General features: G+C 40.2%; 1 protein-coding gene across 1 annotated transcript in view; it reads left to right on the top strand.

Annotated features, from left to right (window-relative positions):
* The window catches only part of TPK1 (thiamin pyrophosphokinase 1), a gene marked incomplete at both ends in the record, with an annotated part of 191,218 nt that overhangs the window by 45,541 nt on the left and 131,928 nt on the right, over positions 1–13,749 (top strand). The window contains 1 exon segment of the mRNA XM_079533265.1: positions 1–75. Within this exon segment, the coding sequence (XP_079389391.1) occupies positions 1–75 (75 nt within the window).

Below are 13,749 nucleotides of genomic sequence, written 5' to 3'. Positions count from 1 at the left end.
GAAAGTTGAAGTTTTGCCTTCTGATTCTGAACCAGCCTTTCGACAGAAGTCGCTTTCATTGCCTGTGGAGCAAAGGTAAGAATAACTTACATATACGTATACATATATATAATTTGCTAATTTACTTGATTGCTACCCAGCTAATAAACTTAATGTCTGTTGAATTGCATTGTGGCGATATCCTCTAAGGAAGGGCAACCTTCCAGTAAGGGTGTGGATTCGCAGAATGTGTCCCTCGTTGCTGAATGCAGTGAGTGAGCTGATGCAAATTCTGTATTTGCATCTTCTCTGTATTGCTTACATCAGTGGGAAGTTTATGAGCTGCTCTGTGAAAGGTTCTATAGCTTTTCAGAGGCATCTGAGGAATGATCGTTGTTTTGTTTTGATGACAAACTATAATATATCAGTGGTGCATTTAAGTCTCTGGAAGAAAGCATTCTTTAAAGGTCATCAGTGAAAGATGTAACTCTTAATCAAAATAAAATGAAGTATATTGATATTATGTTGTAAAATGTGAGGATTTGCGTGCGAGCCAGAAATAATGCAAATCAAACGTCACTACCCTTTTGCTTAATGTGCAGTGCTAGTCATTGTCTCTGGCATGATAGCTGCAGATTTACTGACATTGTGTGGGAAGAAATAAATCTTAAAAAAACTGGAGCTATTAATTTATCCAGTGCAAAAATGCAGTCATTCACGACTTTGTGTCAAACGATAGGAAACTTCTCTAGCTTGTTACCAGTCTGGAGACCTTGCAGAGGGATTCCTTCTAACTAACTAGGGCAGTTAGAGCTGTTTGATTTCACTGTAGGCAGGAAGGAATTGGAGTAAGATATGAAGTTAGGAAGATGTATTCATGCCATCTAATTCCAGCAAAGCCCAAGTAGGTGCCTGTCTAGACACAGAAGGGAGAAAAGAAAGGAGAATTGCACAGGATGATTCAAAGCTTCTGAATGAGTGCTGTACCCCAGACAGGCTGGTCTTGACCTGCACTGTCCTCCACTCAGTGAAAGGACAGTCACACGTATTTGAGGAATGTTCAAGGTGTGATTTTAGGTATTTTTTTACGTGAGAAGATGCACTGAAATTACATATTTTGTATTAAATGCTGAAAGAAGGAAGAATTTTTTGACCTCATTAATTTGTCCCAGCTTCCCTCCCTTCCTGTTTTGAGGGCTGAGATTGGAAAACAGACAGCAAACCATACTAGTCATAGAATGGTAGTATTTCTGTGCTCTGTTTTGTTAAACCAGACTTTTTTTTGTCTGTCCTTTGGAGTCCTCTTGCCATCAAACTTGTGCAGTGTGGAGTGCTTCTTAGTGTAACACTAATGGATACTAAACCATAGTAGTTCAGTGAGGGATTGGGATGAGAAGCTGAATAAAATTGGGCGGACTACAGAATGTCTTGCTTGAGTTTACTGCCATGTGTTCCTGTCCTCTGAGCATATCTGCATTGGAAGTCTACTGGTCATGCGTATAGATTTTTCAAAGTGTCTGGAAAAGTTAGGAGCAGAAGTCCTATTTAAGCTGGTAGAACTTTTGCTGGTAGGTTGCCTCAAGAGAGAGGTGGACATTTTCTGTCAAAGGAAAAATGAAAAAGGAAGGTAGTAACATAGTGAACCTAAAATGTTTTTTTTTTTTAAAGACATCTTAGCTTTAGTAACTAAGCCTCAGCTTTGAATCCACGGCAAAATTCTGTTCATATCTGACTAGCCGATTACTGGAGGTATCAGCAATCTTGTGCCTCCTGACATACTGACATACTTTGAAAAGTAGTATTTCAATCTGTGCAAATGTGCATGAGCTTCCTGTCCCAGAGTTATCTCCATCTGCGGCTGTGACAGAGGACAGCGGCCCACAGGCCTGGAAAAGAAGGAAAGAGAGAAAAAAACATTTACGGTTTATAGGCCAAGCTGGGCCAGCCTTGTGACTAATGAGACTGCACCCTGGGAGAGGGGAGAAGGGGAAAGGAAGGAAGATAGAAGATGGGTCCAAAAACAGAGCAGTGGCAACAATCTGAGGAGAAACATTAATGTACTAAATGTGATCTCAGAATGCAAGATAATACAATACAGCGCAGTGCAATTGGAATTGAGGCCAACAAATCAAACAAAATATGAGGAAGAGAGTGTCCAGTTGACAGGCTACATCCTCTTACTTTTGTGTCAGGTACAGTCATCAACTCCTAATATTAGATAGCACTGTCCTAAAGGCAGGATGGATTAAATGTTGGAGAAGGATATTATGCAAAAGCGGAGAGCAGACTAAAGTGGTAGAAAATCCCCGTGGTTTTACTGAAGGATTTATTCTGTCAGGTGTAGTAGAGAAATTGAAGACAGCATGTCACTAAGGGGGAACAGGTGAAGGAAAATAGTCTAATGATAAGTGAAGCTGATATGAAGAAACTGAATGCAGGAAGATGAGTCAGATAAAGAGGATTGAGAGTAGACTGCGAATAAACAAGTCTTGGGAGCATCAGTCAAGTCCTTCAGAAGTTCTCTGATTGTATCTATTAGTGTAGCCATTCTTAGTGATGGAAATTGTATGACTTTTCTCACAGTCCTTATCCTCACCGTGGAAAATATGTGGAAGAGACTGGGCTCTTAATAATTTGTCCCATGGAGGTGTGCATTTTTGTGTCTAGGAGGAGCCTATAAGGAAGACATGATTCAGTGAGGCCTTACCTTCATCCTATCCTGATCATCACTGCTTGTGTCCAGTAGAGTGAAGGAGTGATTGTCCCTCTACTTGGCCCTCATGAGGTTCCATGTGGAATACTGTGTCCAGTTCTAGGGACCTGAACTTTGGAAAGATGTGGAGGTTTTGGAGAGGGTCCAGAGGAGGACCACAAGGGTGATCAGAGGGTGGCTGGAGCACCTCTCTTATGAAAATTCGCTGGGGAACCTTGGCTTGTTCAGTCTGGAGAAGAGAAGGCTCCAGGGAGACCTCATTGCAGCCTTCCAAAATTTGAAAGATTGTGATCAGGAGGGAAATCAACTTCTTACATGGGTAGATAGTGATAGGACAAGGGGTAATGGTTTTAAATTGAAGGAGGCGAGAGTTTAGGTTAGATATTAGGGGGAAGTTCTTCCGCAGAGAGGATGTTGAGGTGCTGTAACAGGCTGCCTGGAGAGGTTGTGGATGCCCCGTCCCTGGCAGTGTTCGAGGTCATGGTGGATTGGACCCAGGGCAACTTAAGACTAGTGGTTGGCAGCCCTGCCTACTTCAGAGGGGTTGGGACTGTATCATCTTTGATGTCCCTTCCAACCCAAGGCATTCTGTGATTCTATTTCAGTAGCATTTGTAGATTCTGATTTATTTCCTTATTCCCCCAAAAATTGTAAGGGAAAAGTATCTTGCTTACATTTGTTTGTGGTGCTACTTTGTAAGTGGTTCTAAATGTAAATACATCTTTAACTGAAATTGCTTTGTTGTATTTCTGACATTGTTTCTGTGTTAAGTTGGAAAATACTGAAGCCCATGTTTTAGTAGCTGAAAAAAGGTAAGTTTTATGGAGAGTAAATGAAAGTTCCCAAGATTTTGAATCTGCTCTTTAAATTTTTTTAATTAAAAACAAACAATTACTTATGCCAGGAATTTCGTAATTGTCTATTAATGGCAAGTTTATCTGTTTTTTTTTTTTTTTTTTTTATGTCTCCCTAGTAAAGTAAGGGGCAGTATTACTACAATGCTAAGACCTCTTCTGTGTAAGATATTTCTCAAGTTCAGGACCTGAATCTGCATCTTGTTTCTGAAAGCACTGCCCTAAAAAAAAAAAACTGCCTTAAAAGCTGTGGTACTCAGATGGTCCAGAGATGGCTGCATGTCCTCACTTAATGGCAGAATACTAGTTGGCTTTGTGCCGTGGTGTACTTTCCATTTTTGAAATGCTGACAGAGGTAACTGTAAACACAAAAAGTTATACTTTGAAAAATGAAATTATTTCAAGAATTGTAGTAATATGACAGTGTTCTACAGCAATCTGATGAAGCGCCCATCCATGCTGTATTTCCAGAAATAGTAGAGTGCTGTTAAATAGCATCTTCAATTTCCTAGTGGGGAAAGATATATTACAGTAGTTTTTTTCCTTAGGTTTCATTTAACCTCTGGCTGAATGTTCTTTTGTCCATGGGTTTACTGCTAAATCCAGCTACAGAATTAAAATATTGGTTAGTCTAACGCTGCTTAACTGAAGAACAAGGCTATTAGACTTGTGCATTGTGACAAGAAAACTTGTCCATGGGTATTTTTCAATCAGCTGTGACACATTAGCCACTGTGCCTTCCTCAAAAGAACAATCTTTTTCTGCTCATAAATGTTGTCTAAGAAAGTTTTAAATCAAACAGAATGTTAGCCATTGTCTTGCTCCAATTTATAGGAGGAGAGGAGGTTCTTTGATATGTGTATACCTGGCATGACATTAAGAAGCAATGGTTCAAATGTTTATTACAGATCTTTTATCAGGGATATGGAGAAGGGCAGGACGACGACTATTACGAGTTAGGATGCTGAGGAAGGGCAGGTGGGTGATAGAAAAGATAGGAAAGAAGCAAGAATTGTATGAAGCGGGGATAGTCACCACCAGGATCCAGCAGCGTCCCGTTGCATGACGCTTCGAAGGTCTGAGGCAAAAGCAGCAGAAGGAGAGCAGCAGCAGTGTGGCGGCCTTGGGCAGCAAGCAGGCAGCAGGAAGAAGTGGCAGGTAAGTCCAGGAGGAAGCAGCAGGACTCGGGTGGCAGGCCCAGGAGAGTCCGTCAGCGTGCAGGTTTGTGAGGCTTTTGATGGCAGACACCTTCTTGTTCTTAAGCATGCAGGTCTCAGGTCATGAGGAATTTGTTGTCAGGAAACCTCTTCTTCTTCGTGAGGAATCTGTTGTCAGAAACCTAATCTCACGGCTATAGGTTCCCTTTTTATCCTTCTTCTGGCAGCATGGCATTCCTGGGTGCTTGGGTAAGTCATGTGCCGTACCCCCTGAGATGGCCATCTTCCTCAAGATAAGCCTACAGAAAAGGCTGCTTCCTGGCTGTTAATCTCTGGCTTATCACTCTCTCATTGCCCCTGGCCTTATCCATCTGTGTCCCTCAGACAAACGATTTCTGAACCGTTGCCCAGAGCTTGTCCATCAGTGTTCTCCAGACAAAGGATTTCTCAGCCCTTGACTAGGACTTGCTTGGACTTGTTCATCTGTGTCCTAAGCAAGCTTTGGAGACAGTGGTGCAAAAGAATAATCTCTTACAGCCATTAATATTACAAAATGTTCCTGACTGCTTAGTGGGATAGAGTACCAAAATCCTTCTGAAATAGGCTGACTGAATACTGACTTGCAGAATGCTTATTTAATGTTGGATGAGCAGACAGGAAGGAGATAAGATTGTATCAGTCCTTTCAGAATCTGTACGACTGTAATGTCTGTTTTTTTTGAGTATTCCCCTAAGTAGTCTCTTCCATGCACCATTGCTTTCAGTTAAGGAATTTGGGGTCTAATTATGTCTCTATGCTGCTCTCCCAGCCGCTTCTTTTATACATAGAGATTTTACGACACTTTGTAGATTGTGGATATTGAAGAAGTAGAGGAGGAGAAAAATGTTTTGCTCACTAGAAATTTCAGCTCTTTATTTTTGGAAGTCTGTATTTTTAAATAGCAGAGAGCAGACTTCTACAGCAGCAGTGAAATATACCCAAATTTAAACTTGCTTTAGGTCCTCTTCAGGTAATATTTTCTGACACTACATCTGTTGTGAGTGCTTATCCATAAATTGATTTTTTTTCAAATTACTGTCTCTATCAGTACCTTTTTACAACAAAGTTACTATTGGATTTTAAATAGTATCTTGACTATGAGGCATCTTTCCTGTCAAGGTCAGCCTACTGTTTTGTGAAAATCATAGAATCATGGGATGGCCTGGGTTCAAAGGGACCACAGTGCTATGTGCAGGGTTGCATGCTGCAGCATGTTTGCTGGAAATACAGAAACACATGCAACTGCACCAGCAATTTTAATAAACCTTTTCAGTGAATTTCAGACTTAGTACTTACACACAATCAGAGTTGACTGTTTGTCTGCAGTGCTGCAGCTGCAGCATGTTTGCTGGAAGTACAGAAACACCTGTCTCAAATCACCTTGTATGTATGTCTTGTATGTACCTTAACATAGCTTCCAGGAGCATCTGCTCCATGATCTTTCCAGGCACAGAGGTGAGGCTCACCAGCCTGTGGTTCCCCGGGTCTTCCTTTTTACCTCTTAAAAATGGGAGTAACGTTTCCCTTTTTCCAGTCACTGGGGATTTCACCCGACAGCCATCATTTTTCAAATATGATGGAGAGCAGCTTGGCAACCACATCAGCCATCTCTCTCAGAACCCTAGGATGGATATCATCCGGCCCCATGGACTTATATGCATTCAATGACTTAAATTTGAGGTTTGAGAAAAGACTTTTCATGCCAGCCAAATGCACCTATTGTCACCTGGTTACTTCAGTGTTGGGACAATGGGCCAACAGTGTGTTGCTAGATAGCAGAGAAGCTTGTCAACTGGGCAGCATTGCTAGAGACTCAGCCATTGACAGAGGTATTAGTACGTGGGAAGGGGTGCTGCTGACACTCCCAGCTCTGCTCACACACATCAGAGCTGCCGTGCTGCCAAGGGTGGGGGGAGCTGCCTTGCTCTCCCTCAGCTTCCCTCAGCTTCCTAGATGCATTTTTTTTGCTGCAATTTGGACCCTCTAAGAACAGTTCTTCATCATGAGCCTCCAGTGCCAAATTGATCTGCTTGAGGTTTGCCCTACCACCATTGCTAAAAACTACCCACGTGCTCATTTCTAATGAATGAAGAAGAAGAAGAGAAGAACTACTACATCCCCCAGAGAACTGTTCGCTGTTCTGTTATCATTTCTGCTCATGGAGAAAAGATAAAAGGCCTTCGTAGGTCTCCTGACGGCCCTTTTTCGATCATTTCGCTCATCTCTGTTGCGGGTGGAGTCTCATGATGGCCTTTTGCTTTCAGACACTTTCATTTAATTTATTATCTTCAATTCTAATTTTATTATATTGTATTATAGTGTGTTAGCTTGCATTCCAGTATCTTATTTAGTAAATTAGTTTGTTTCTCCTCAGATCATTGCTGTGGTTTTGTTTTTAGGCCCATCTCTCTACCCTTTTCCACTTTTTTTTTTTCTTCTTCCCTTTTCCCTTTCCAGGACATGGATCCTTGGGTTCCTCCATCCTGCTAGTCATAGAACCTGGCCGAACCGGCCCATAAATCATTGGCATTCTTGGTGGAGAACACGGGCATAGGCTGCTTTTTGGCTCTCTGCTCTTGGAGAGCTTCGTTAGAAATTGTTTGTTAGAATTTTATTTCTATTGCAGGTGCTCACTGAAAACTTGACTTTGAAATTCCCAGGTGGACTTCCATTATTCTGGGATATTTGTAAACTTTGAGCTCTGCTATCTTGCTTCTGTAAAGAGAAAAAAAATTATTTCCCTTTTAGAACTGTTTCCAGAGGGAGCTGCTGATTCTACAGAACTTGTGATTTTTAAACAGTGTCCCAGTCTCTCCTTTGAATCATTTATGCAGTTTTTGAATGCTCATCCAAGGATCATGATAATCATGGTGTCAGTCTCCCTGAATGTACTCCTCATCATTTCACTCAGTATCTGTATTTTTAATATTTTGAGAAAACCTTCCCCAAAGCCAGAAAATTCTGAATAGCAGGGAGTGTGAAGGGTCTTGGGAGAGTCTTTAGAGAGATGGACATCCTTGCTGTCATGGGACTTTACTCCTGAACACCTGCAAGATCCTGAGAGCCTAGGCAGATATTTGAGGCAGTGATGTTGCAGCTCAGACAGACCTAAGGAGGCATAAATCATTTGGGGCCTGGCTTATGCTTATCAGGCCTTATTCAATTCTATCCCAGAGAGGGAGAGAGTTTCTGAAATTGAGTAGGAGAGTCTCTGAGCCTCTCAGAGAGAGAGAGCCTCTCAAAGGGAGAGAGTCCAAACTGAGAGGCAGAATCTCCTAGGCAAGAAAGAGATTCTCCTAGTTAAGAAAGGGAGTCTCCAAATCTGGCAGGTGTATCTCTTAGCCAAGAAGAAAAAACTCTTAAGTCAAAAGGAAAGATCTCCAAGCTGAGAGAAGGAATCTCCAATCTCAGTGGGACACCCTCCAGTCCAAATGAGACATCTTCCAGTCCGAGTGAGACACCCTCCAAATTGAGCGAGACACCTTCCAGTTCAAGCTAATCAGTATCCAAACCAAATGAGCCCATATTCAAGCTCAAGGAGTAATTCTCGAAGCTGAACGGGATCTCCTTCTAGCCAAATAAGACAGGTTCTGTGCCGAGCTGGAGCATTGGAACTGACCAACCTGATCAACCACAGGAGGCACCAGAATCAGTGTCAGTTACCGCTGTAAGAGGATGGAAAATGAAATGAACGTTGACTCACTTAGAATGGAAGAAAGAGGAGGAGAAAGTAGAGAAAGGAGGTCCCTAGGTCCAGAGGTGTAGCTCATTCAGTGGATCCAGAGAGAAGGCTGAGACCTCCAAATAAGATCATGGTTACCAGTGCCCAGGAAGGTAACTACAAGTCCTGAAAGAGCAGGAGGTGAAGGACACGTCATCACCATTACCATTCAATCTCTGGAAATGACTTAAATTTGAGGTTTGAGAAAAGACTTTTCACACCAACCAAATGCACCTATTGTCACCTGGTTACTTCAGTGTTGAGACAATGTGGCCAACAGTATGTTGCTAGATAGCAGAGAAGCTTGTCAACTGGGCAGCATTGCTAGAGACTCAGCCATTGACAGAGGTATTGATATATGGCAAGATGAGGCCTTCACTCTCTGGAAGTGGATGCTATTAGCCATAAAAGAAAGATACCCCTTCAGAGACAATCTGATGCCTGAGAAAAGAAATGGGCTGATGTGGAAAAAGGCATCCGTTATTTGAGAGAATGCGCCGTGGTGGATTTGTTACATGACCGTGCATTCATTCCTGATGATCCAAACCAAGACCATGATCCTGAGAGAGTGAGGTGAACACCAGATATGTGATGTAAATTGACAAGAACTGCATCAGAAGGGTACACTGGTACATTAGCAGCAATGTATGGCAGAAGGAAAAGAAGATCCCTTTTAAATGAACTGATTAATAAATTTCAGGACTTTGAGTTACACTTAACCCCTCTACAAGCTTGCGTTCAGCTGTTTCAAAGGTAGCTGAAAAACTGAACAGAATGGAGAATAATCAAGAAGATATGATAGATGAACTGCCAACTATGCAAAATGCTGATGGAACCAATGAATCCATAGTGGTATCAGATACATCTGCTGGGCATCAAGATTCCTAAAACAGCCTACTGGAGAGACTGATCAAATTGTTTTCCTTCCAACCTGCATCATCCAGTATTGATTAAAAGAAGACATTGTCCTGCTCAAGCAAATGACAACAGTAAGAAACAGAACTGGGCCAAATCAGCCCATAAACCGTTAACACTGTGTTACCTGTTAGCAGTGAACTTTTCTTGTTTGCATATGCTGCCCTTTTTTGTACTTTTTATTCATTTCTTGAGGAATTGTAATATATTTCAAATTCATACTAGATCCAGAATTGGCAGCTGGCATAAAGCTTCACTGAATTTACAGCAGCTACTATTTTTAAATAGGAAAACGTTCATAAAAATGGTGATTGGGAAATCGCATAGACTTGATGCTTTACTGCCACATCCAGCAGGCATTCCAGAGTAGCAGTAACTCTTACCATTAGCCTCAGCAAAACTAGTCTGTTCTCCCCAGAGCAATATCAGCTTCCTGATATGTCAGCACTGAAGTTCATTTTTCCTAATATGAATTGGAACAGCAATCTAATTTCTAGTTTGTATCTAGTAATTTATATTTGCTGTTCAGTGCCACTTAATGCAGATTTAAATGTTTTCTTACAGTAGTGTAACTGATGCTGGACTGCATGCACTGAGTTCATGTCCTTCCACTACAGCAGTCTGAGGGCAGTTATTGAGGTAGGAGATCTAGGCTACACTTGGAACAACTCTGACACTGAACAGAGTTGGCAAGCACCACACTTTCAGCTCAGGAACTGCATAATGTATTGATCTTAGTACCTGCAGTAGTTTTGCACTACCTGGAATTTTGGGCAAAGGACTTTTACTAGGCTGAGCTTTGCCCACGATTTATTGTAGAACCTTGATCTCTACCAGTTTTCTGTAGTGAATTACTGGTGTACACTTTGCTTCAAAATATTAAGCTTAAAATCCCAGAGATATGGTAAACTTTGCCATTTGTGACATGTATATTGTAAGAGCCTTTCTAGTTCAGAGTCTGTCCAGAGAGAGCCAGCGGGTGGGTGTTTTGAAAAGCAGCTGTTAATGATTTTTGCAGACCTTTAGATATGTCTTGGCATCCCCAAAAATAGAGGAGGATCTTCCTGGCCTTTTGCTCAACTAGGTTCCCTCGCCATAGTAGTATTTGTGATAGAAGGTAAAAATTTTAAGTAAAATTTGAGACTTACTAGGCTGCATTTTTTTGCTGATTTTAGTTCTCTGTAAGTCCAGCAATAGAAAATTCTGAGATCTCTTTGTTTAATGGGTTTGAGATGCTTTTAGAAAAGTGAAAAGAATGAGTAATTAAGATTCCCTTCTGTGATGCTTTGGAATGCAAAACCCTGCTGCAGTTCTCACTAACAGAACAATAGGGAATTTCTTTGAAGTACTAGAGCATAAAAACATACCAGATGATTACAGCAGAAGAAAAAAATGGTGGGTTATTACAGTGGTTTATTATTCTACTTATGAAGTGTCTTGTTATTTATTATTGAGTTGGGAGGCAAATACCATTAGGGACTTACACTGTCAAAAGTTTTGCTATGTAAAAGCCTTTGATAGCATCTTTGGAAAATGATGTCAGGAGGATGCTATAGTGCAGTTCTATGCAATGAGCAAGATATAAGGCGATACAGAAAAAAAAAGGTCATCTTTGTTGGAGACTCAGCAAGAAAAACGATCCTGGGAATGAACTGAGGGACTAGGGGTGCATGCATGAAGTCAGTCCCAGTAAGACCCATGAGAGAAAAAAGAAGGTTCTTCACTCTGTAGAATAAACACTTGGTTTTCTGTTGCCTTAAGCTATCTATGAAAAGTGTTTAAGGACATGTGTCACTGGGAATCACTGCAGGGCAGAAGTATTATTTTCATAGCTAGAGTTTAGAAAGATTTCACTACTAGGATGAAGATCTTGTAGAAGTTTGAAGTTCTCTAGGGTTGCTGATTTCAGAGCCTTCTTACTGCTTGCTATGGTCTTTTATCAAACTGTTGTTTTATAGATTTTTTTTTCTCTTACTCCAGGGTTGCCTGAGGGCAGACAAGCATTTAAACAAAAACAAATAATAAAAGAATGATGATTTCTTTTTATAAGCAGGTATCCTCATTTTATTCTGCCTGAATGTAGTTGTGTTTGCAACCTTTGAATTTCAAGAGTTTTGATTACTTAGTTACCACGATAATAAGAATGAGCAAAGAAGCCAGTGAACGGCTTAGCTCTTCAGTACTAAATTGAGACTCTGATATAATTTATGGGGCACTGTGCTGATGAAATGTACATTGTTCACTGTTTTAAATGCCAGAAGGAACATCAAGTAGTTGGAGAAGATGGGTGTTGTGCTGCTGGTTTCCTATTTGTCTTGCGCTCACACATGCTATCAAGTAATAAAACTGAACTTTAAAATCATGGAAGTCAGAAAATACTTAACTTTTCTGCTCTACTCATTGCCTCTGCTCCTTTGTTCAGGTGGGCTGTTTTGTTATATTATAGCAGCACATAAATATACTAAATGTGATACTGAAAGTAGTAAGTGATTCTATATACTGAAAACAGCTAAGTTTTTTGTTTTGTTTTGTTGTGGTGGGTTTTTTTTTGTTGTTTTATTTTTTTGGTAATGCATAACTGTTTAAATTGCTGTACAACTTTCCATGTGACAAACTCTAAAGTAATTGTTGGGCTTACATCAAAGGCAGCTTTCTTGGTTATCTTTCTGCTTTTTGTTACTTACCTTGTATATTGTCATTGCTACTAAGCACTTATTTTGTTACATTATTATAACACATTCACAAATGTGTTTTGTTTGAGTTTGGGATCATGAAAAATTTCTCAGTTCTGTGTCTTCTTCGGCAGAGACCAGACTTTTCGAAAACTTAACAGAGAGCCAGATTCCTCAACTCACATGTCTAGTTGGAGATGCTAAGAGTTTTGAGTGAGCAAATATTGTTCTTACTGATTTCAAATTAACAGCTAAACATGATGACTGTTCTTGTCTTTGTCATAGCAAAGTTATGCAACCAGATACTTGGCTGGATTTAGTGTGATCTGCTTCTTGATGAGATGAGCCACAAAAGCTATGCACAGTATTAATTATGCAAAATGTAAGAATTATTTAAGAATCTTTTGAGTTCATGGCACCCTAATTTTTCTTCCTCTGTCATATGTTACTTTTTGTAACACATAGAGCATAGATGTTCAGTTGTTCACCTTTTCATTATTAGGGCACTGGGGCTGTGGTTGTCTTTTTTTAGTCTAGGCTCTTTCTGATTACAGCAGAGATTTACTTAAGTAAATGAATGAAGCTCTTTTTGACTCATTTTAATTTAATTTCATGTATTTAGAACAGGCAGAAACATAATACATAACCGTGGACCTCATATTAACAGCTTTTCTCTTAAAAATTCACAATTCTTTATGTAGTATGCTGATGACAGATGGTAACAGAGTAGCTTGACTTTTCATTGACAGTGAATCATATTGAAATAGAAAGAAAATTTTGTTATAGGCTTCTTATTCTGGAAAATTTTGTTCAAGTAACAGATACAACTCATCTTTTCTAGAAGTGTTTTACACTGTTGGAAGTTCTATGGCTGATGTAAAAGCTCCTGATGTTGGTGCTTCTTTAGTTACTTGGAATTAATTTGCTTCTGAGCTTTAGAGATGTGCTGATCCTACTTTTACTGGAATCAATTTTAACATTAATTCAGGTGTCCTAGATAAGACGTTATTAGCACAAGTGTGAACATCGGTTCAATGGAAGCTGAATTAACACTGAAGTAATTTGGTCCTGTAGAGTATGAGCAGTATCCTTTTGGAATTTCTTTTTAAAAATTCCAGCCCTCATGAGTTTCAGTCCCTTAGTGCTTGTGTTTGGAGCCCAGGGTCTGAAAGATAAAATTGTTCTTGGTTTCTTAAGGTGTGGAAATTAGGAGTGATAGATACAACATTTTAAGAAGCATCTCTGGCTATTTAGATGTGGACCTTTTCATTGCAAAGATGCTGAAGTAGTTACAGATCTGAAATGTTATTTATTTTTCTTTTCTTTGAGATTTCTGGAGAAAGTGATTTGTATCAGCAAATAGTCCTCAGGAAGTCTCAACATTTAGTCATTACCAAGTGTGTGGACCTGACAGTGACTTAGCTCATCAACTCTCTTTAGCTGTAGCCCTTTTGACAAATGCATGCAATGCTGTTATCTGCCATCAGAAGGAATCTACATTACAAGAAAGGCTTTAGAGTGTCGGCAGGAATTTCTGCCTCTTCTGATGGGAATCTCAATAAGAACTGAGCCCACTGAAACTTGTAGATGTCTTCCAGAACTGTTGTTTTTGGTTCACTCTACCTATCTGCCTGATTCTCGTACTGAAAGGAAGATTTTTTTCTTGCAGTTTCTGTTCCTTGGTTTGTTTGGATAAGTA

This window comes from Tetrao urogallus (assembly GCF_951394365.1).
Source record: "Tetrao urogallus genome assembly, chromosome: 3".
In the NCBI taxonomy this organism is placed as follows: domain Eukaryota; kingdom Metazoa; phylum Chordata; class Aves; order Galliformes; family Phasianidae; genus Tetrao; species Tetrao urogallus.
This window is presented reverse-complemented; position numbering and strand designations above follow the sequence as displayed.